The 20,808-nt window shown below is 49.2% G+C and overlaps 3 protein-coding genes across 7 annotated transcripts; all 3 read right to left on the bottom strand.

Annotated features, from left to right (window-relative positions):
* Positions 1-203: 203 nt before the first annotated feature.
* Positions 204-2,250, bottom strand: LOC118235638 (P2Y purinoceptor 3). The gene has a single exon (XM_035433187.1). The coding sequence runs from the start codon at positions 2,158-2,160 to the stop codon at positions 1,000-1,002; it is 1,161 nt and encodes a 386-aa protein (XP_035289078.1). The 5' UTR covers positions 2,161-2,250; the 3' UTR covers positions 204-999.
* Positions 2,251-4,449: 2,199 nt separating this feature from the next.
* im:7136398 (schwannomin-interacting protein 1) lies at positions 4,450-12,832 on the bottom strand. Of its 4 annotated transcripts, none has more exons than XM_035433189.1 (7): positions 12,774-12,832; positions 9,682-9,963; positions 9,350-9,471; positions 8,621-8,708; positions 7,780-7,911; positions 5,633-5,750; positions 4,450-5,334 (listed from the first exon to the last, which is right to left on the bottom strand). In XM_035433189.1, the coding sequence occupies exons 2-7, from the start codon at positions 9,925-9,927 to the stop codon at positions 5,234-5,236; spliced, it is 807 nt and encodes a 268-aa protein (XP_035289080.1). In that variant the 5' UTR covers positions 9,928-9,963; positions 12,774-12,832; the 3' UTR covers positions 4,450-5,233. The 4 variants fall into 4 exon arrangements, with proteins under 4 accessions (XP_035289080.1, XP_035289082.1, XP_035289081.1 ...); XM_035433191.1 differs by lacking the exon at positions 12,774-12,832 and adding an exon at positions 11,408-12,736 and having other exon boundaries at positions 5,633-5,726; XM_035433190.1 differs by lacking the exon at positions 12,774-12,832 and adding an exon at positions 11,656-12,734.
* A 1,066-nt stretch (positions 12,833-13,898) lies between these two features.
* LOC118235637 (acetylcholinesterase-like) lies at positions 13,899-20,211 on the bottom strand. 2 transcript variants are annotated; one of them, XM_035433185.1, is made up of 5 exons: positions 19,931-20,211; positions 16,113-17,548; positions 15,647-15,839; positions 15,026-15,204; positions 13,899-14,672 (listed from the first exon to the last, which is right to left on the bottom strand). In XM_035433185.1, exons 2-5 carry the CDS (start codon positions 17,506-17,508, stop codon positions 14,551-14,553), a joined length of 1,890 nt encoding a protein of 629 aa, XP_035289076.1. In that variant the 5' UTR covers positions 17,509-17,548; positions 19,931-20,211; the 3' UTR covers positions 13,899-14,550. The 2 variants fall into 2 exon arrangements, with proteins under 2 accessions (XP_035289076.1, XP_035289075.1); XM_035433184.1 differs by lacking the exon at positions 19,931-20,211 and adding an exon at positions 19,656-19,744.
* Between the last annotated feature and the right edge of the window lie 597 nt (positions 20,212-20,808).

The following is a 20,808-nucleotide window of genomic DNA, read 5'->3' as shown; positions in this document are numbered from 1 at the left end:
TATTATTGAAAGACAGCTTGACACATGTCCAACAATGCAATTAAAATGTTTTTAACATGTTAATACGAATGTAGAGCTCTCTTTCCCCCCCCCCCCCCCCCCCCAGGACAAACACGCCCCTCAAACATGCTTGTTTCGGCACTTTCTGCTTCTCGGATGGCAGTGAATGTGTGAGCGGAAAGAATCGGACAACACTGAGGCACTGAGAGTAAAAACAGAGATGTATTCCAGTCCACCGAGTCCCCAAACAGGAAGTACACACACGTTCAGTCAGAAAATACATAACCATGACATATAAACCCCTTTCAGTGCGTTATTACAGAGTTGATAGTATTCTCTATACAGTATATGCTTGTCATGACATCAAAAGGAAATTACACAAGTCATTAGGAGATCATCTTTGATATATAATGTAAGTGTTTTGGTCTGTATGAGTGGCCCATGACTCTGTCTATGGGGATGGATGGATCTGCTGGTATTCAGAAATAATTCTCGGCTTTTCTCCACCAGGAGATCTGGAAGCTGAGGTGGTAACTGTCAGCTGTGATGTGTGCTGAGCATCGGGGCACAAAATGGCCACTGCAGCGCTGAGCTGGTAACTGTCAGCTGTGATGTGTGCTGAGCATCGGGGCACAAAATGGCCACTGCAGCGCTGAGCTGGTAACTGTCAGCTGTGATGTGTGCTGAGCATCGGGGCACAAAATGGCCGCTGCAGCGCTGAGCTGGTAACTGTCAGCTGTGATGTGTGCTGAGCATCGGGGCACAAAATGGCCGCTGCACTGAAGATGGATCAGGTGAGTTTGCAAAAGCAATTTAATCATCGAATGAAGGACGCTTATAAATGAAATCTATTCTTCTTCTTCTTCAAATTATTATTATTATTGTTATTATTATTATTAGGTCAAATCTACGCATTTTATAGGACAGGCATCTGGGTTGAACAGCTGTGACTGGTGATTACTTTCTGTGTTCCCCAATCCCTCCCCACCCTTGAAAACCTCAAAATATATTTCCTGAAGATTTGGATTCATTCTCCTTCTCTTTGGCCCCGCCTCCCCCTCCTGGCCCCTCCCTCTCGGCTACCCCTCCCAGCATCCTGAGGGGCCAGAGGAGGGCGCGGTGGGAGGGCTTGTGGCGCGGGCAGCAGGGGGCGCTCTTGTCCTTGGTGATGAAGTAGAGCAGGGCGTTGAGCCAGGCGTTGAAGGAGGCGAGCGGGCGCGTGACCTTGTAGCAGATGGACACGGCGCGCATGGAGTCGCAGCGCACGCCCCGCCAGCCCTTCAGCACCAGGAACAGCGTGCGCGTCACGTGGAAGGGGAGGAAGCAGAGCGCGAACAGCAGCGTGATCGTCACGATGGTCCGGATCGACTTGCGCCGCCGCCGGATGTGCAGGCAGGCGGGGCCTGAGACCGCCCCGCCCCCGGCCCCGCCCTCCTGCAGGTGCGGCTGGGACCTCAGCGCCCGGAAGATGGTGAGCACCACGTGGGAGTAGCACCAGGCGATGATGACGAAGGGCACGAAGAACCCCAGCAGGTGCAGGATGATCCCGTAGGGCACGTACTCCGAGAACTCCTCATCGATGGCGTCGTCCCAGCAGTTCTGGAAAGTCTCTGCCGGCCCCGCCCCGCCCTTGGCCCCGCCCCCTCTCATGACGTAGCCCGTCTGAGCGAAGCGGAAGATGGGGCTGGTCAGCACGAAGACCACGGCCCACACCATCCCGCAGGTGCCCTTGGCGGCGCGCTTGGTCTCCAGGGTGATGGTCTTCATGGGGTGGCAGATGCCCAGGTAACGGTGGACGGACACGCAGGTGAGGAAGTAGATGCTGCAGTACAGGTTGAAGTAGAAGAGGAAGCGCACCAGGCGGCACATGAAGTCGCCGAACACCCAGCGGTCGCGCATGACGTAGCTGGCCACCAGGAAGGGCAGCGACAGGCCGTACATCAGGTCTGTGGCGGCCAGGTTGGCCATGTAGACCAGCGAGGCGTTCCAGCGGCGGCTGCGGCGGTAGGCCCGGAGCAGGACCACCGAGTTCAGCGACAGGCTGCACAGGAAGGTGAAGGAGTAGCACAGCGGGAGGAACACGTACTTGTACGACTCGTCGATGCTGCAGCCGGAGGCCGTGGAGTTCCCGCCCCCCGTCACGGAGACGCTCACCTTCATAGTCACCGGCCGCGCCCTTTCCCACCGTGGCTCATCCTTCCCGCCATCTTCCCTCCTTTTCTGTGCTCTTCTGCTCCCAAGGCTGATATGTTCCTGTCTTCCTCCCCCTCCTGTCCCCACCCCCCCCCCCCGCTCTCTCCAGTTCCTGCAGGAAGAACGCACAGGTGAGTTTGTCCTCTTTTTGCAGTGTAATTTCAGTGAAACTCAGTTCAGTTTTCCTAATGTACAGGGCTATACATGTAGAACACACTCACACCTGACAGATTAAAACACAGTCACGCACACAGGCACTTTCTACCTCATGTCATGACTCAGTTCTGTGGCCTATATATAGGCTAATTACTTTCCATAATTACAGTAAACAACCTTGTCCAAGGACATACCTTTAGTTCCACACACACATATGCACTCTCTCTCTCCACACACACACACACACACACACACACACAACACTCATACATACTATAGGTATGCGCATACATGCTCTCATGCATACACAAAAATACACATACAAATAAACACACACACGCCCCCTGTTCTGTTCCTGTCTTACACAACCTTGCGCTGTTTGTCTGTCCTGCTGATTCAGTCTCCTGCTCCATTAACCATTCAATCAGTAACGCTTTCCCTGAATGCCTCTCTCTCTCTCTCTCTCTCTCTCTCTCTCTCTCTCTCCCCTTTTCCACTCACTCATCCCTCCATCTGCTCATGTTCCCTCAATCCCTCCCCCCCTTCTTTCATTCCAAAACTTCCCACACAACACAGGGATTGCCTGTTCAGACTGCACTCAAAGAGCACACATCCTGCTACCGTCATCACCGTGTGCCGCAGAGCCACAGAGCATCACCTCTCTGTACAACTGAATCCAGCTAAAGCTAAAAGCAGCATTAGCATGTGTGCTCCCTGCAGCTAAAGCTAAAAGCAGCATTAGCATGTGCGAGAGCCTGCTAGTTAAGTGTCATGACTTCTCCAGGCCACAGGGAACATGCAAACCTGGTTGCTGCTGCACACCAATGCACTAAGAAGTCAGCGCTCTCAAACCCAAACTGCTCTCAAACCCAAACTGCCGAAGTCTGAGAAGAGCAGCAGACACAAGCAAAACAAAAACCTTTTCTGTGATTTAGCTGCAGCTGTTCCCCTGCTGTTATGGGCCTAAAAGAGAATTATTACACTTTTGTAAAGCAGTACTTGTGCCTTTCAGACAAAGGTCTCTCTCCTAACCTCTGCGGTCACTGAATTATTAATTGCCATGGCAACCCAATACGCAGGTAACGCAGTGTTCTAATATTGTTGCTCTGTCATTAATCTGTCAATAATTTATCAGCAGAAAGAGTACTAGCGATGACGCAAGTTCCTGACCGCCACTGTTATTTAAGGTATTTTCCAAGAATTGCAAATTAACAACTTCATTTTTAAACAAAAGTAACATTAGAAAACAACGCATGCTACTCCATCCCGTGGGACTGCGTGTGGGTGGGACCGTGTCTCTGAACAACTGATTTATACAGTTTTTATCAATCATGAAAAAGAAAAAAAAAAATTTCATAATATCATAGCCATATGAATTTGAGGCTTAATTAGTAGAGCATCACAGTAGCCCACTGAACCCCACTCAATCCCAGGTGTCATTGTGCGTGTGTGCGTGTGTGTGTTTATGTGTGTGAGTGTGTGTGTGTGTGTGTGTGTTTATGTGTGTGTGCGTGTGTGTGTGTGTGTGTGTGTTTATGTGTGTGTGCGTGTGTGTGTGTGTGTGTGTGTGTGTGTGTGTGTGTGTGTGTGTGTTCAGGAGGGTACTCTCTCTGGCTCTTACCTGTTGGTGGACAGTGTAGCATGCACTTCAGTCAGAATAAAATGCTCAGTATCAGGTTAAGACTCGAGCCCCAGCATTGAGACCACACAATCCATCCAGACTATAACACAAACCTTTCTCTCCCCCTCTCTATCTGTCGCTCCCTCTCTCTGTTATGCCTCCTCCTCGCTCATCCCTCCCTCTGTACCCTTATTATTGCTGAGCTGGTAGCTAGCACACAAACACACTGACACTCACGTACACAAACACATACACGCGCACACACACACTCATACACACACAGACACTCACATACACAAACACACACACACTCTCACATACACACTCTCATACACAGACACACACACTCATACACACACACACACTGAAACTCGCATACACAAACACACACATGCGTACACTGACACTCACATACACACACTCATACACACACACTCACACAGTCTTTCTATAAAACATTTAAATGCACACACAGAAACTCATATAAAATAATGGTTTATGAACAAGGCACATAAAGCAAGGGATACAAAAGGCACTTATCGTTTGTGATCATTGTCCATTTTAGTGAATAAAGTGAGTAAATCTTACCCAGACTGAGACGGGCCGGGCCAGTGTGTCCCTGCGCCTGTCCCTCTACAGGAAAGGCCCCCACCCAGACCCCTGCCCCACATTAACACTGCTCATCCCTTCAGCTCCGCCAGGCTCCGTGGCTCGCAGGCCCTGGGTCTGTTACCCACCGTCATTAAGACCGTCCGACCATGACTGTAACCTGAGACCACGGCCACGTGTGTGAGAAAGGGACACAGCCCCCCCCCCCGCCCCCCCCATCGAGATCAGCCCGATTCAGATTAGAGCCTGAGACAGGCAGGTAGACCAACACAAGTTGCAGAATCACCGTCCAATCAAATCCGTCCCTCACAGTCCCCGCCCCCCACATCTCTGCCCAACCGCTGCGAGACACGTGGCGTAGATGCTCAATGCAGGTTGCCATGGCGATAACCACCCAAACAGAATCCAAGAAAAAAAGTGCATCCATTTAAGGGTCCAGGGTCCTTCACAGTGAATTCTCTCTGCTTCTGCGATGTCACTGTTCACAGTGTGATGTCACCAACCACAGTGTGAAATCACTGGTCACCATATGATTTCACTGCTGCCTGTGATGCAGAACCGTTCTCAGAGAAATTAAATGAGAAACATGAGAAAGACAAGGTCATCTTAGTCTCTTATGATGTCAGACATTGTATCTTTGAGACGACAATGATGTCACAGTGATGTCATGTCCTCCACATCCAGCAGCATGGCATCCTGTTCTGTCCTCAGCTGGTCCCGCGTCAGCAGTCGATTCACCAGCTCAGAGCTCAGGTCTACACGCACACACACGTGCACACGCACACGCCCACATGCACGCACACACACACACACAGGTGTACTGTTAGGCCTGTGCTGACCAAGCACTGGGGGTGTATGAGTGTGTAAATTTGTGTTTGTAAGTGTGAGTGTGTACGTGTGAGTGTGTAAGTTTGTGTTTGTAAGTGTGAGTGTGTAAGGGTGAGTATGTAAGTGTGAGTATGTGGGTGTGCAAGTGTATGTGTGTAAGTGTGTGTGAGTGTGAGAGTGTGTAAGTGTGAGTGTCAGTGTGTGAGTGTATAAGGCTGTACTGACCGTGGATGGCCTGAGTGAGTGAGGCTCTGAGAGAGCTCAGCTCCTGCAGACTGAGGGCCTGGAGTTCACTGAGAGTCAACGGCTTCCTCTCCACCTGTGTAGCAGCACACGCTAACCGCTAGAATACACACATACTCAACAGTGAGACACGCTAACCGCTAGAATACACACATACTCAACAGAGACACGCTAACCGCTAGAATACACACATACTCAACAGTGAGACACGCTAACCGCTAGAATACACACATACTCAACAGTGAGACACGCTAACCGCTAGAATACGCACATACTCAACAGTGAGACACGCTAACCGCTAGAAAACACACATACTCAACAGTGAGACAGGCTAACCGCTAGAATACACACATACTCAACAGTGACACGCTAACCGCTAGAATACACACATACTCAACAGTGAGACACGCTAACCGCTAGAATACATACCTACTCAACAGTGAGACACGCTAACCCGCTAGAATACACACATACTCAACAGTGACACGCTAACCGCTAGAATACACACATACTCAACAGTGACACGCTAACCGCTAGAATACACACATACTCAACAGTGAGACATGCTAACCGCTAGAATACACACATACTCAACAGAGACATGCTAGCCGCTAGAATACACACATACTCAACAGAGACACGCTAACCGCTAGAATACACACATACTCAACAGTGAGACATGCTAACCGCTAGAATACACACATACTCAACAGTGAGACATGCTAACCGCTAGAATACACACATACTCAACAGTGACACGCTAACCGCTAGAATACACACATACTCAACAGTGAGACACGCTAACCGCTAGAATACACACATACTCAACAGTGAGACATGCTAACCGCTAGAATACACACATACTCAACAGTGAGACAGGCTAACCGCTAGAATACACACATACTCAACAGTGACACGCTAACCGCTAGAATACACACATACTCAACAGTGAGACACGCTAACCGCTAGAATACACACATACTCAACAGTGAGACACGCTAACCGCTAGAATACACACATACTCAACAGTGACACGCTAACCGCTAGAATACACACATACTCAACAGTGAGACACGCTAACCGCTAGAATACACACATACTCAACAGTGAGACACGCTAACCGCTAGAATACACACATACTCAACAGAGACACGCTAACCGCTAGAATACACACATACTCAACAGTGAGACACGCTAACCGCTAGAATACACACATACTCAACAGTGAGACACGCTAACCGCTAGAATACACACATACTCAACAGTGAGACACGCTAACCGCTAGAATACACAGATACTCAACAGTGAGACACGCTAACCGCTAGAATACACACATACTCAACAGTGAGACACGCTAACCGCTAGAATACACACATACTCAACAGTGAGACACGCTAACCGCTAGAATACACACATACTCAACAGTGAGACACGCTAACCGCTAGAATACACACATACTCAACAGTGAGACACGCTAACCGCTAGAATACACACATACTCAACAGTGAGACACGCTAACCGCTAGAATACACACATACTCAACAGTGAGACATGCTAACCGCTAGAATACACACATACTCAACAGTGAGACACGCTAACCGCTAGAATACACACATACTCAACAGACACATGCTAACCGCTAGAATACACACATACTCAACAGTGAGACATGCTAACCGCTAGAATACACACATACTCAACAGAGACACGCTAACCGCTAGAATACACACATACTCAACAGTGAGACATGCTAACCGCTAGAATACACACATACTCAACAGTGACACACTAACCGCTAGAATACACACATACTCAACAGTGACACGCTAACCGCTAGAATACACACATACTCAACAGAGAGACACACTAACCGCTAGAATACACACACACTCAACAGTGAGACACGCTAACCGCTAGAATACACAGATACTCAACAGTGAGACATGCTAACCGCTAAAACACATATATACACAGAGTACTGAAATACACACACACACACAGTGTTAAGAGACACATGCTAACTTCTAAAACACACACATAGCACTGAGACACAGCTTTAAGATGCACACACACTAACCACTAAAACACACACACACACACACAGTGTGTCACACACACCCCAGTCTCACCTCCTGTTTCTGCTCAGTCCACAGCTTGTCTCTGAGTGCGCTCAGTGCTGCCCTCACCTCCATCTTCAGTCCTCGTGTCACAGGGGGCGAGGCCTGATCCGCTTGGCCACGCCCACGGGCCTCTCTTGAGGTCTTGACAGAGACAGACGTATATTAACAGACACACACTTTGCAGGCTGGCCCTGTTAAGGCGCTGTTACAGTGCATAGATAGGATCTTTGGTCTGGTATCAGGCCTGCACTATGCCAGTGTGAACAGGGTCCTGATGGGAGGGTTTTATTGTGCAACAGTGACCCCTGTTGGTCAATCAGGAGCCCACAAGTTCAGCTGTGAGCTAAATAGAAAATGTCTTTCTTTGGCTTGTGTCTGCATGAGCCTGACATGGGTGCAGTAAAAAGTGGAAGAGAGATCATGCTTGTTTGAACTCTTCTGAAATTACACCAGAGAGCTCTGATAAATGTGCAAATCAGGAAGAGAAAAAGTGTTCTTAAAAAACAGACACAAATATGGTGACTGATTTTACTCTGCAGGTTGAAAGAAAATGGATGTCCGCACACTGGATTACAGCTCCCAATACTTTATTGACTAAAAAAAAAAGCAAGGCAACGTTTCAACCCAACAGGGTCTTCATCAGGCATGCTTTTTTTTTTTAGTCAATAAAGTATTGGGAGCTGTAATCCAGTGAGTGGATATCCATTTTCTTTCAACCTTCACATGTACTTTTATCCTGCACCTGGCCAAATACTGGTTGGATGTGCACACAGCTACTCTACTGTGATTTTACTCTGCACTCGTAGGGCTGATGGGAACTCTGGATCACACCACGGTCACAGCTTCTCACCTCTCCGCCTGCCTGCTCTCCCTCCTCGTCATCCTCGCTGTCACTGTCATTGATGAAGCAGAGCTGCAGGTTCTTCTGGTTGTGGAACCTGGATGGACAGAGGAAGAGGAGAACACTGCTGGACTCTGGTGAGGTTTTGATGTGGGTGGAGTGAACAAGGGGTCCTGTCATTACATCAGATCCGAAAATTAGCAACTGTTCACCCAAGTAGAGGCCTGAGGTCATCTGCTAACAGGAAAGCTTTTCATTATCCTGGAGAGATATGATCTTACAGTGTGAAATGAGAGGGAGGTTAAAATGAGCGATGGGAACGAACCCTCTGTGCTGCAGAAGGTTTGGCCCTTTAGATTGGATCTTAACTCCCGACGGCCATTAAAGATGACACTTTATGGAAGAGAAGCCAAAACGGTTCTGTATCTCTATCTGACTCTCAGAGCCCCTGATCACTGCTCCTGCTCTGAGCCCTGCCCAGCTGTTCATGCAGGAGTAACTCATAAATATCACTGAGCTAGTGTAGTGACACCTGCTGGTGTCAGGGTAGAACTGCTGCTCTGTGCGTGGTGTAAGAGAGCAGAGACCTAAGAGAACTTAGTTGTTGAAAAAGGACAAACAGTGGTGACTGTTAAAGACTGTTATAGACCATTAGGTAAAGACGGTTAGAGGACCAGCAGTAAAGACGGTTAAAACCTGTTAAAGCCGGTTACTGGCAGCACGATCCTGTCGCCGTACCGTGAAGTGATCGCTGTGATCCTCCGGCTTCTGTCCGCCTCCACATCCTCCCACCAGCTCCCTCCATCCCTCTCTTCCATCCAACCCACTGACACATTCTCTCGCTCCACCTCTGCAGAGCTCTGAGGGACAGAAATGGGATAATGTGAGCAAGGGATGGAGGGAGGGAGGGAAAAGAAGAGAAAGGGAACAAGGGACAGAGAAAGAGAGCAACAGAGGGAAAGTGTATGATGGAGAAGTAGAGAGAGAGATGGAAGGAGGTAGGAACTGAGAGAGAGAGAGGAACTGAGAGGGAGTGTGAAAGAATGAGGGAGTGCATTCTGCCCTCTGACCTTTAACCTTTCCTTCCTCTCCTCCTCCTGTCTCTCCAGCTCAGCAATGCGCAGGCTTAGAGCCTCCCAGTGCATTATGGGTAAGTCAGAGTCATCCTTTGAGGTCCCCTCTTGGCACGAGAGGACTGCCCCTTCTGCTGCCTGAGCAAAATCCTCAGTCTCGTCGGTCTCCTTCTCCTCTTCCCTCTCGCTCTCGCGCTCCTTCTCCTCCTCTCTCTCGCTCTCTCTCCCTTTCTCCTCCTCCATCTTCTACTCCAGGGTGACGCAGTGGAGAGGGCGGGGCTATTTTTGCAGTGTAGAAATGAGAGCAAATACGAGTTAATGTGAGTAGAAGTGGGGATATTTAAAGGAGCACACTGTGTGGATGAGAGGGTTCTGTTCAGCCCTCTGTTCCTGTGTATTCATGCACTACGATAGCCTTCAGTTAAATGTAAAATTCAGCAGAGATTTGTTTAATTTCCAGTGCCATTGTAGGTTTTATCTGGGAAACCGTAACCCTGTATTGAAGGAGGGTGATAGGTTCTGTGCTGGGCGTGAGGTTTTAAATATCCTGGCTCTTGTTAAAGAGTTTGGTTGGGCAATGAGAGTCGGGACAGAGCTCCCTGGCATCAAACCCGTGCAGGCCGAGCTGACTGGCTGATGCTCCACTTGGCTCACTGATGCTGTCCAATCAAAGACTTTCTCCACTCAACAGCTGTGACCCGTCCCATGTGACTCCCTTTGAGGCTCATGTTAAATCCGATATTCATTTTTAATGGTATGTGGCCTTATAATTATTCACACTCTATTCTGCTCATATTTTCACGTCAACGTTGTTTCAACAGAACTGCCCATTCAGTAATTTATGAGTGACAAGAAAACTGGTGGAGCTACCATGCCTTGTAAGGGCCTCTCCAATCATAGTGTTCTGCTTGGGAGAGACAAGTATTTTGATTGGATGATAAAAGCATGTGACTAACAGTAGCGAGAGGTTCTGCTCATTATGAGACATTTCCATCATGGCAGCCCAGCTGTTATTATGGGATGCCTCACTTACAGTTCAGCAGATAAATGGTATGACTACATGTCCCACAATCCTGCTGATGGCAATGATTTCAGCTGTCTATAGCCAGAGGCTTATAGAGTTTTTAAGTCGTGTTATCGCTTGCCTTCTTTAAGGATAAGTGAGTCCATACAGCCTGGCTTTAGCACGCAGCCCATATGTATTTATTACGTTTGAAAGTTATAGTTGGAATCTGTGCTTCCACCCTTTAATTTCACAAATATAATATCCTGGACGTCAGGTTGGGGGTTGATTCAATCAAAGTGTACAACGATTATTGAGCTTGGCTACAGATGAGATGTCGGACGTAAAGTATACAGTTCAGTTCGGGTCAATATTGTGGTCATCACTTCGGTTTTGGAGTCGAAAGATCAGCGTGTGTCATCGGCTTCTTAAATCATGAACAAATACACGTAAACCCTACTTTGTTGCCGTTGACAACGCCTCGTATAAGGGCAGTGTCAGTAACGCCCCGCGGCGCCCGGAGTAGTCTAGGGTCTAGGCTAAAGGATGCAGAACACGTAGGCGGTATACTTTAAGTTATGCAAAAGCCTTTCGAGGCACCGTCTTGCATTGTTAACAATTTAACTAATAAACATGTGGTTAGTCTGGGAAAACTTGGGAGAAAACACGTTGTTTTCAGTAGTTTTTTGGGGGGGTGGACACACGGACGGACGAACTCACCCACTCGAAAGTTTGTTCGCAGCGCACTCCGGGCTGCTCGCGACTCTTCCGCTGGCGAAACGCGCAATCCTTAATCGCGCTGATATATGCACTGACAAGAGATCTTATCGCCTTTATCTTCGTTTATATATTTTTAGCCTTAACTTAGAAAAACATTTGCCTCGCCTTTTCTCCTCACATCCCCTCCCTCCGTTTTCTCCCCACCCCTTCCCATTTCACCCTGTATTACTTTTTCAGCGAGCACTGACTTTGAATGTAGGATTGGCAAAGTTTGATCCAGCGGTGACAGCCCGTTGCGTCTCCCACCTGCCTGACTGGCGTTCTTGGCTCGATTCCCGTTTGCATTCAGATGGCTTGAATTGTTATGAAAATCCCAAAGTCAAGACGCAGTAAACACTAAACAGAAAACAGCCGCGCTGAGAGGAAGGGGAGGAGAGAGAGGCGAAAGGGGAAAGAAAAGTGATTCAGGTGTCCAATTTCACAATTTCGGAGATGACGATTCAAACCAGATGGGAGAATCCGAGAATTCTGGAAGTAGCAAACAATAGTCCCCTTAACGGCCCACGTCCGTGCGGCATAGCTACGTTCATCAATAGTCTGACCCCGGCGGTCTGTTAGCATAGTTAAGCCTACTACCCTATCTCACCAATGTGTAGGATAGCAAGTTTTAATCGAGACCAGTCTTACACTGTCTTACACTTAGATGATTTCACATTTTTCGAGCCCTTAGGCGCTGGGCAGAGGCTCGAGACTCTCTTCCCTTCACTTCAACTTCACGGACTGCAGCTGTTACAGTGGGCGTGCTCGGAATTCCCGCGTTCACAAGAGAATTTAGACGAGGCCTATTTAAAAACTTTTTTTCCCTGGAATATCGACACGTACAGACCCATTATTTAAAGATAAACAAACACAACGTTTCTATTTAATAGACCATAGTCATTCGTTTCTGAGGCAGATGTTCCGTTGAATTCCTTCATAATGCCCGAGCTGTCATACTGTAGCTAGGAGATCCAGTAGCCCAACTCACATAAATTGCATAATTTGTCTATCTTAAATGTGGCTTCAGTTTTCACGTCAGTGGATTTAAAGTCATGAACGAATTGCAGATCACAGAGCTATTATGTCGTATTACTGTTTCAGCATAACGGTTTAATTTTAATGGCATGGTTACAGTTGAACGCTAATTGCTCATCTCATCTCAAGCCTATCATTTAGCATCAGCATTTCACAGATAAACACGTGTGTGGTAATAAAAAAAACGACCATTTATGTTACAGTTTTAAAAATTTAAACTTTTTATGCTGTGAGTTTAAGTTGTTGGCGCCCAGACTATATTCGCGCGTGCACGGGTGCAGACGAGCAGTACCTTCCACAGGATTCGAAGTAAGTTCGTCGTGACCGAAGGCTTTTGTTCGCTTTCTGGAAAAAGAGCAGCAAAGGTTCTAGTCACAATATGGGTCTTTGTTGGCATATAGCCCCCTCCTGCGACCAATTTTTAAAACCACAACATCCACAAACGGTGTGAAACTTCCTCCGGTACGCTATCTTCCCTCTAAAAAAACAAGCTGTTCAAAATAAATATTTAGACAGAAGATATGCGGTATTTGGATAAGGAAAAGTGTTTTCTGAAAGGGAGGCATTTCCTGCATCTCCCTGTTTGCATCGTGTTTACGGAGAAGAGCGAAAGGCTGTCATGTTTCTTGGGAAAGAAAATGATGCAATAGGGTTTTAAACCGCTGTTACTGCGCTGGTGACCGTGTTCACACGGTACTATTAATGTAGCTTACTAGTGCTGTTCGTCCAAACACTACAACACATACAGAGATAAGGATGAGGAATTGTCCCAGAAGGGCACCGCTGTCATTCGTATGTTTCAGTTTTTAAATAATTGGGCGAGAGCGTGGCCCGGCCAGGGTCTTTCGGCCCCATGATAAGGTCTTACATTGGGGCCCACTACCATTAGGCTACTGTAACCACACCACATTTTTGAGGGCCCCTGTCAGACAAGCCCCTTGAAACCGTCTTGACAAATATGGTGCTGGCATCTGAGTTAATTTTGTATGTGTGTGTGTGTGTGTGTGTGTGCGCATATATATGTATCTCTGTGTGTTTGAGTGTGTGTGTTTTTGTGTGTGTGCATGCGCATTTGTGTGTATGTGTGTGTATTGCTGTTATGTACAGAGGATGAACAGTGTTACCTCAGAAGTTGGGGGGGGGGCACATCCTCTACCCTCTACCTACGTGTGGTCACGTAGTGAAAAGGACAAACTGTTGACAGAATCCAGATGGGCAAGACAGACAGACATGCATACAGGCAGACATGCAGACAGACAGACAAACATGCATACAGACAGACAGACATGCATACAGACAGACAGAAAGACAGACATGCATACAGACAGACATGCAGACAGACAGACAGACAGACATGCATACAGACAGACAGACAGACAGAGCGCTGAGAGGGTCGAACAGAAGACTGGGAGGCCAGTGATGGTGTCAGTCAGTTTAATGAGAATGTTCCAGAAGGGTTCAGCTGCTCAGAGAGGATGCAGACAACAAGCACGCACACACACACACACATTTTTTCTCTCACACACACACTTATTCTCTCTCACATACACACTTATTCTCTATCTCCCTCACACACTGATTCTCTTTCACAGGCTTATTCTCTCTCACACACACTCGTTCTCTCGGAAAGGCATCTCTCACACGTTTTGCTCATTCTCTTCAAGAAACATGCTCTTCCTGTATTCAAAAATGTCAGACAAAACCCAGTATGCAAATATTCACAAAATATATTCAGCACATATTCACATATTTTAAATATTTATGTGTTTTTTGTTCAGTTTTAATGCCTTACTCTGGGGAGAACGTGCTCACTGTTACACTCAGTGAACAGATGCACACAAACACAGTGCCACTGGGGAGAAAAGCATCATCATCTTCGTCACATCAGCGAACAGACACACTGATAAAGCACAGAGTACTGGACACAGATGGGCCCCACTCAGAGACCAAAACAATAAATCCTTAAATTATAAAGTTTGCAGGACCATGAAGAACAACATGAATGCTCTCTCTCTCACACACACACACACTCAGAGGTCAGTGCAGTGCTCTTGTTTACACACACATGCTCAGAGGTCATTGCAGCGCTCTTGTTTGCTGTAGTGGTCGAATTGGCTCTTCCAGTGCATCATGTAGGAGCTCCAGCGATGGAACTCAGCCTTCCACTGCCTCTCTGTCTCATCCATATTCCCTGGGGGGGCAGGATGGGGGTAAAGGGGGAGAGAGGGAAATGGAGATGTAAGAGTGAAATTTTACTGAACTGTAAAGTAGACTGGCCACTTCCATCCTGCACAGTTTGTCCTGTTTCTCACTGCTCTTACTGTTGAAACTTTAAAAACCTGAAGAGCATTGTCCCTCCATTCCTCTCTTCCCTTTAATCCCCTTATTCTCCATTACCTCATCCCTCCTCTGGGTCAGCTCTCCCTGGCACGCTGACCTGCCATGTCCATGGCTTTAAATACTGTGTGTGTGTGTGTGCGCGCGCGCGCCTTAAATGGCCATTTTGCACAGATGTATTAATCAGTGGGCCTGGGACTGCAGTACCAGTGATGTCCAGCAGGCGGGGTAGGAAGCGGTTCCACAGCGCGCAGGGCTGGTTCCTCAGGCCGCGGTGCAGCTTCAGCGGCTCCGTGTCCAATCCCACAAACCGCTGCTCAGTGGGCGTGAAGGCCGGCCACTTCTGCCGCGCGTCCGTGGTGCCGTCCGCGTTCAGGTTGGGGTCCCTGTGGGACGGGGGTATTGAGCCAATGGCATGGCAACCTGCCCTCAGTCTGCTACTATGGTGTCTCCCTAATACCCCCTCATACCAGCTACAGGTGTGGTTGCCATGGTAATTCATCACATTTGGTTAATTCAATTGTTAATTTTATAAACTGTTTAATTAAATCATAAAGATCATTTAATTGCCAACTCTAATCTCCATGGTAACTCAACCCATCTCAGTGAATTTGTGAAGTTGTCATGGCAACTCACCCAATGAGGGCGAAGTTTCCATGGTAACTGACCCAGTGCTGGTGAAGTTTTTCTGGTAACTGACCCGGTGCGGGTGAAGTTGGCACGGTAACTCACCCGGTGCGGGTGAAGTTGGCATGGTAACTCACCCGGTGCGGGCGAAGTTGGCATGGTAACTCACCCGGTGCGGGCGAAGTTGGCATGGTAACTCACCCGGTGCGGGCAAAGTTGGCCCAGTATCTCATCATGCGGCGGCTGAGCTGCTCCTCCTGGGCGGTGTAGTTGAGCCTCCTCTCCAGCGGGAGCCCAAACACAAACTCGATCTCGTAGCCGTGGATCACGCCCATCCACTCTGGCCACGGCAGGTTTGACGCACGGTGGTCAAACAGGTACAGGTACACGCCCCCTGCTCAGGTAGGGATAGAGGGATGAGAAGGGAAGAGTGGGAGAGAGAGAGAGCAGGGTGTCACATGAAGGAGAACAGAAAGAATTTTGTTTTCTTTTATTTCACGGAATGTGCCCGGATTGACTCCGGAGTGGGTGGAGCTTCAGAGACCTGTCAGTCACTGATCTGTTTTGACCAAAGAAACTATTTTCCTCTCCACAAAATGAGAGTCACTCGTGGCTGATGAGAGTCAGCTCCACCCACGATGAGTAATACCCTAACCCTAACACCCACCTGGGGAGTTTCCCTCAGCAGAGTCCCCCCTCCCTGCCCCCGCCCCTCCGGCCCCGCCCGCCTGGGCGTGGCTCTGGGCGTAGGAGCGGGCGAAGTGCTGCAGGGGGCAGATGACGTTGTGGTCGCCCACGATGCCGTCCATGGCGTCACGGTTCTTGCGCGGGTCGTCCTCGTCCAGCCAATCAGTGTAGAGCAGCACCACAGCCTCCCGCGCGATGTCGCTGGCGTGCGGCACGCTCAGCCGCACGCCCTCCAGGAAGTCGCGCCGCGAGATCAGGCTGTCGTTGTCCTTGCTGAAGCCGGGGGCGCCGTAGAGCAGGAAGTAGGAGCCCTCGTTGCGGTTGACGCCCAGCAGGATCTGCGCGTGGGCGAAGTCGCCGGAGCGGAGCAGGGCGTCGGGCGCGTCGGGGAGCACCGCGCCGTCCACCACGGGCACGAAGGAGAAGCGGAACAGGCTGCTGTGGGGGAGCACGCGCCACTCCTGCGCCAGCAGCTCCTCGGGTGGCCGCGCCCGCAGACAGGCCGCCAGCTCGCTGTCGTTGCCCGGGGCGCAGTTGACCAGCTGGGCCAGCAGGGCGGCGCGGCGCCGGGCCTCCCCCGCGCTCACCGTGGCCCAGGGGCAGTTGGGAACGCCGCTCTGCAGGATGGCGCGGGCGAACAGGGCCCGGCTCCCCGGGGACAGCAGGTGCATCCCCACCGACGCCCCGCCCGCGCTCTCCCCAAATATGGTGACCCGCCGGGGGTCCCCCCCGAAGAAGCGCACGTTCTCCTGCACCCAGCGCAGGGCGAGCCGCTGGTCCAGCAGCCCCACGTTGCCGGGGGCGTCGGGGGAGCCGGGCAGCGCCAGGAAGCCCAGCGCGCCCACGCGGTAGTTCATGGAGACCACCAGCACCCGCTCGGCGTGCGCCAGGTAGCGCCCGTCGTACACGTCCAGCGAGGACGAGCCGCTGTAGAAGCCGCCGCCGTAGATCCACACCATCACAGACAGGTTTCGGGGCGCAGGGGGGGCGGGGGCCCACAGGTTGAGGTACAGGCAGTCCTCGCTCATCTCCCGGTTGGGGTTCCACATCTCGGTGCCGGGGAAGCCCGGGTAGGAGGAGTCCACGGGCTGGCAGCAGGCGTTGGGGTAGGTGCTGGCGTTCAGCACGCCCGACCACGCCCGCTTGGGCTCTGGCGCCCGGAAGCGCCGCCTCCCCACAGGGGGCTCGGCAAATGGGATCCCCAGGAATGCCGTCACCTGACCGCCGTCCGGCACGGGCAGCCGCACCCCCCGCACCTCCCCCTGCCGCGTGGAGACGGTGAGGCCGGAGTCCGCCCAAACCACAGGAGAGGGGAGGAGGGAGAGGAGGAGGAGGAGGGAGAGGTGGGAGGAGAGGAAGAGAGAGGAGGATCCCATGGTTGCTGTGCTGTTCTGTTCTCTCACCAGGATCAGCAGTCTGGGCGAGGGAGAAGAGCAGGGACAGAGAGGAGAGCAGCGTCAGCGCGGACTAATTCATAAACTACAACTGTGCAGTGGGCTGAGAGAACATCAGTTATGGGAATATTTGAACTCTGACACACGCACACACATACCCACACACACACACACACACACATACTCACACACACACCCATACACACACACACATACCCATACACATACATACTCACACACACATACTCACACACACACCCATACACACACACATACCCACGCACACACACACACACATACTCACACACACACACACACACATACTCACACACCCAGACACACACATATGCACTTTTGCTGTCGCTGGTGTTTGTGTTACGCGCAGTGTTGTGCAATTGCCATGGTAAAGGGATTAGTGTGCGAGGCAGGGTGCATGATGGGAGTGCATGACCTAGGCTTCAACTGTGTGTGCGTGTACTATTTCTGTTGGCCCGTGACCTTTCTGGGGAGGGGTTAAGGGATCTTTGCTGTTCTTCACTGTTGCCTTTGGCTAGGCGTGTTCTTCAGACAGATCCCCTCCCCTGCAACATGCCTAACCCCCCCCTAAAGATTTCAGCATTTACAAGAAGGTATTACTGCCAACCAAACTGAAATATCACAGTGATCTGATTGGTCGGTACAGCGGCGAATCTGCAGTGAAACCTGCTGCCCTTAAATCAAGGTGCTAAGCTTCAGACATTACAGACAAGGACAACTCTGTTATTCCTGCTGATGACCCCCCTCCCATTCCCTCCTGGGCATGTGTACATGTGCAAACAACACACAACATATTCCCTCCTGGGCATGTGTACATGTGCAAACAACACACAACATATTACCTCCTGGGCATGTGTACATGTGCAAACAACACACAACATATTACCTCCTGGGCATGTGTACATGTGCAAACAACACACAACATATTACCTCCTGGGCATGTGTACATGTGCAAACAACACACAACATATTCCCTCCTGGGCATGTGTAGATGCGCATACAACACACAGCATATTCCCTCCTGGGCATGTGTAGATGCGCAAACAACACACAACATATTCACTGCAGCACTACGGGACGTAGGAGAGCAGCAGCTGCAAAGCTACAGCACTGGAACATGCTGAGAGAGGGGGAGGAGAAAAAGGAGAGGAGGAAGGAGAGCATGAGTGAGGGTTCTGGGGTGATATCGCTATGCCAACAACCGCAGAGAGACAGAGAGAGGGAGAGGGAGATAAAGAGATAAATTATGATTATTCGTGTGTATAATAGCTTATGGTCAGTCGTTGACGTAACTGTATGATTCCAAGTCAGAACCGATAAGTACTTCATACAGGTTCATGGACCTAAATTCTGGAGAATCACTCCCCTCCTAACCGCAGTTTCTAAAGCCCATTCTGCTAAGAGGAGCAGTATGTAAAGCATTTTATGGTGAATATACGCTTTAAAAACGGCGAGGTGGCGGAGGCGTAGACAGCTGTTACCGCTGCTCTTGTACCCTGTTGTAGCTCAACATGCTCATTCAATATCCGCTGTGACCCGTACGGATGACAAAGCACGGGGTGTGAAAGGACGCACGGATGCGAGCGGATAAAGGTGTGCGCGTGGCATGTAAACACGGAATAAAAACAGAAAACAGATTCTTACTGATAGAACACAAGCCAATAGAACGCATTATGTTATGCTCATTCTCGTCGCTCTAGAAAGTTGCGGTGGCGACAATCTGCGCGGAGGATCCGCACGCGGACAGCAGGGAAAATAAATGCATATTATAAGATTATTTTACTGTATCGCCGCACAGTGCACCAGCCAGAGATATATGAAGCGGTTTGTCAGTCGTCTTCAAGGATACCCATGCCTATGACATATCAGCATAACAGGGGCATGACACTAATGCCTACACCAAAATGCCGGCCTTACGCAACATCACAACTGCCGTGTTCCGCATGAACTGAATACCATTTCCAATCATACGCCCGTGTGCTCATTTTCTGCGCGCATCGTCGTCATGTAAAATACAAACATACTGACTAATCGTTCTACTGTATTAATGAAACAATTGCAGTGGTTAATACCTAACGATTATATTTATTTACCGTGCGTCCCGTAGTGCAGTTAGTGCACGGGCATGTGACTGCTCCGGGAGTGTTACGCACGCACTCACAAACACACAACAACACATGCTCGTGGGCACACGCAAAGGCCAGCGTACATACACTCACAAAACACGCCTACTATTTCTGGCATACAATTTCAGGCATTATTGGGCTAATCCTGTGGACTAAAGTAGGCTAGACAAATTGCATCCAAAGACACCAAACGTTTTTTCTTGTCCTTTCGTGAAATGAAAGTACAGACTGTGGTATTTTACCTGTCAGTTCACATGAGGAAATAAGCGTCGCGCGCTTCCTCCTCAGCTTGCTTTTCTCCTTTCTGCCTTGTAGCACGGGAAGGCTCGGGGTCCGGCCAGTGCGAGCAGAGTTAAATGTCACCGGGTTAATGGACTGCAGATTCAGGAGATCGAAGGAGATGGGAGACTGTGGACACACACGGCTCCTCCTCCTCCTCTCTCTCTCCATCTCTCTCTCTCTCTCATATTTTTCAGTTTAGGGGAGAGGAAGAGACAGAAAAGAGGAGAGGGTGAGAAACGTATGCTCAGTAAAAATGTTCAAAATTCTGACAATGTGGCTGTTTTTTTGTTTGGTGTTGTTCAGTGTGATGGATGAACCGTTATGACGTGTAATACGATTGTGTGAGATATTATTTACTGTTACAACATTCGTTTTTATTTATTTATTTCAATTTAATGACTTATTTATGAATTTATTTCATTTGAATACATTCAATGAAATTCAATGAAATAATGAGGGTTAGCTGATCTCGGTGCAGCAGGTTTCATCTGGTGGTCATTATGTAGTACTGCAGCTCAAGCCCGCTGCCGGCCGTAGCTCAGGCCTCTGTGAAAGTAAAGTGAAATGATCGTGAAGGAGGAAAAATATAGCCCTTTAATATATGCAATGCCTTGCTAGAGTAATGTTCATTTTGTTGCTTCCCAGGTTTAGTTTATGACACTTTCCTTTCTAATATTCTTTATTAATACAGCTGACTCCACGAAGTTACAAAAAAAGAATGTAGATGCTAAAAAAAAAAAAAACATTAATTGACAGTGGTCTGGAAAAATCCTCACTCAGAACATTGACTTCTTTGTGTGTCGTAAAAATGATCATAATTCCAAGATAAAAACACTAT

This window comes from Anguilla anguilla, chromosome 9, assembly GCF_013347855.1.
Source record: "Anguilla anguilla isolate fAngAng1 chromosome 9, fAngAng1.pri, whole genome shotgun sequence".
Classification (NCBI taxonomy): domain Eukaryota; kingdom Metazoa; phylum Chordata; class Actinopteri; order Anguilliformes; family Anguillidae; genus Anguilla; species Anguilla anguilla.
Note: the sequence above shows the minus strand (reverse complement) of the source record. Positions and strands in the feature narration are given on the sequence as shown.

What these genes read in the sequence shown, in the direction of transcription:
- LOC118235638 (XM_035433187.1), bottom strand. Translation starts at nt 2,160, where the DNA reads ATGAAGGTGAGCGTCTCCGTGACGGGGGGCGGGAACTCCACGGCCTCC.
- im:7136398 (XM_035433189.1), bottom strand. Translation starts at nt 9,927, where the DNA reads ATGGAGGAGGAGAAAGGGAGAGAGAGCGAGAGAGAGGAGGAGAAGGAG. An exon ending in GAGAGCAGGCAGGCGGAGAG is followed by an intron (nt 7,912 to 8,620) that starts GTGAGAAGCTGT and finishes GTCTCTGTCAAG; the next exon opens with ACCTCAAGAGAGGCCCGTGG. An exon ending in GGACTGAGCAGAAACAGGAG is followed by an intron (nt 5,751 to 7,779) that starts GTGAGACTGGGG and finishes TGTGTATTCTAG; the next exon opens with CGGTTAGCGTGTGCTGCTAC.
- LOC118235637 (XM_035433184.1), bottom strand. Translation starts at nt 19,741, where the DNA reads ATGTGTTGTTGTGTGTTTGTGAGTGCGTGCGTAACACTCCCGGAGCAG. An exon ending in ACTGCACTACGGGACGCACG is followed by an intron (nt 17,549 to 19,655) that starts GTAAATAAATAT and finishes TCCCTCGCCCAG; the next exon opens with ACTGCTGATCCTGGTGAGAG. An exon ending in CCGCCTGCTGGACATCACTG is followed by an intron (nt 14,673 to 15,025) that starts GTACTGCAGTCC and finishes CTGCCCCCCCAG; the next exon opens with GGAATATGGATGAGACAGAG.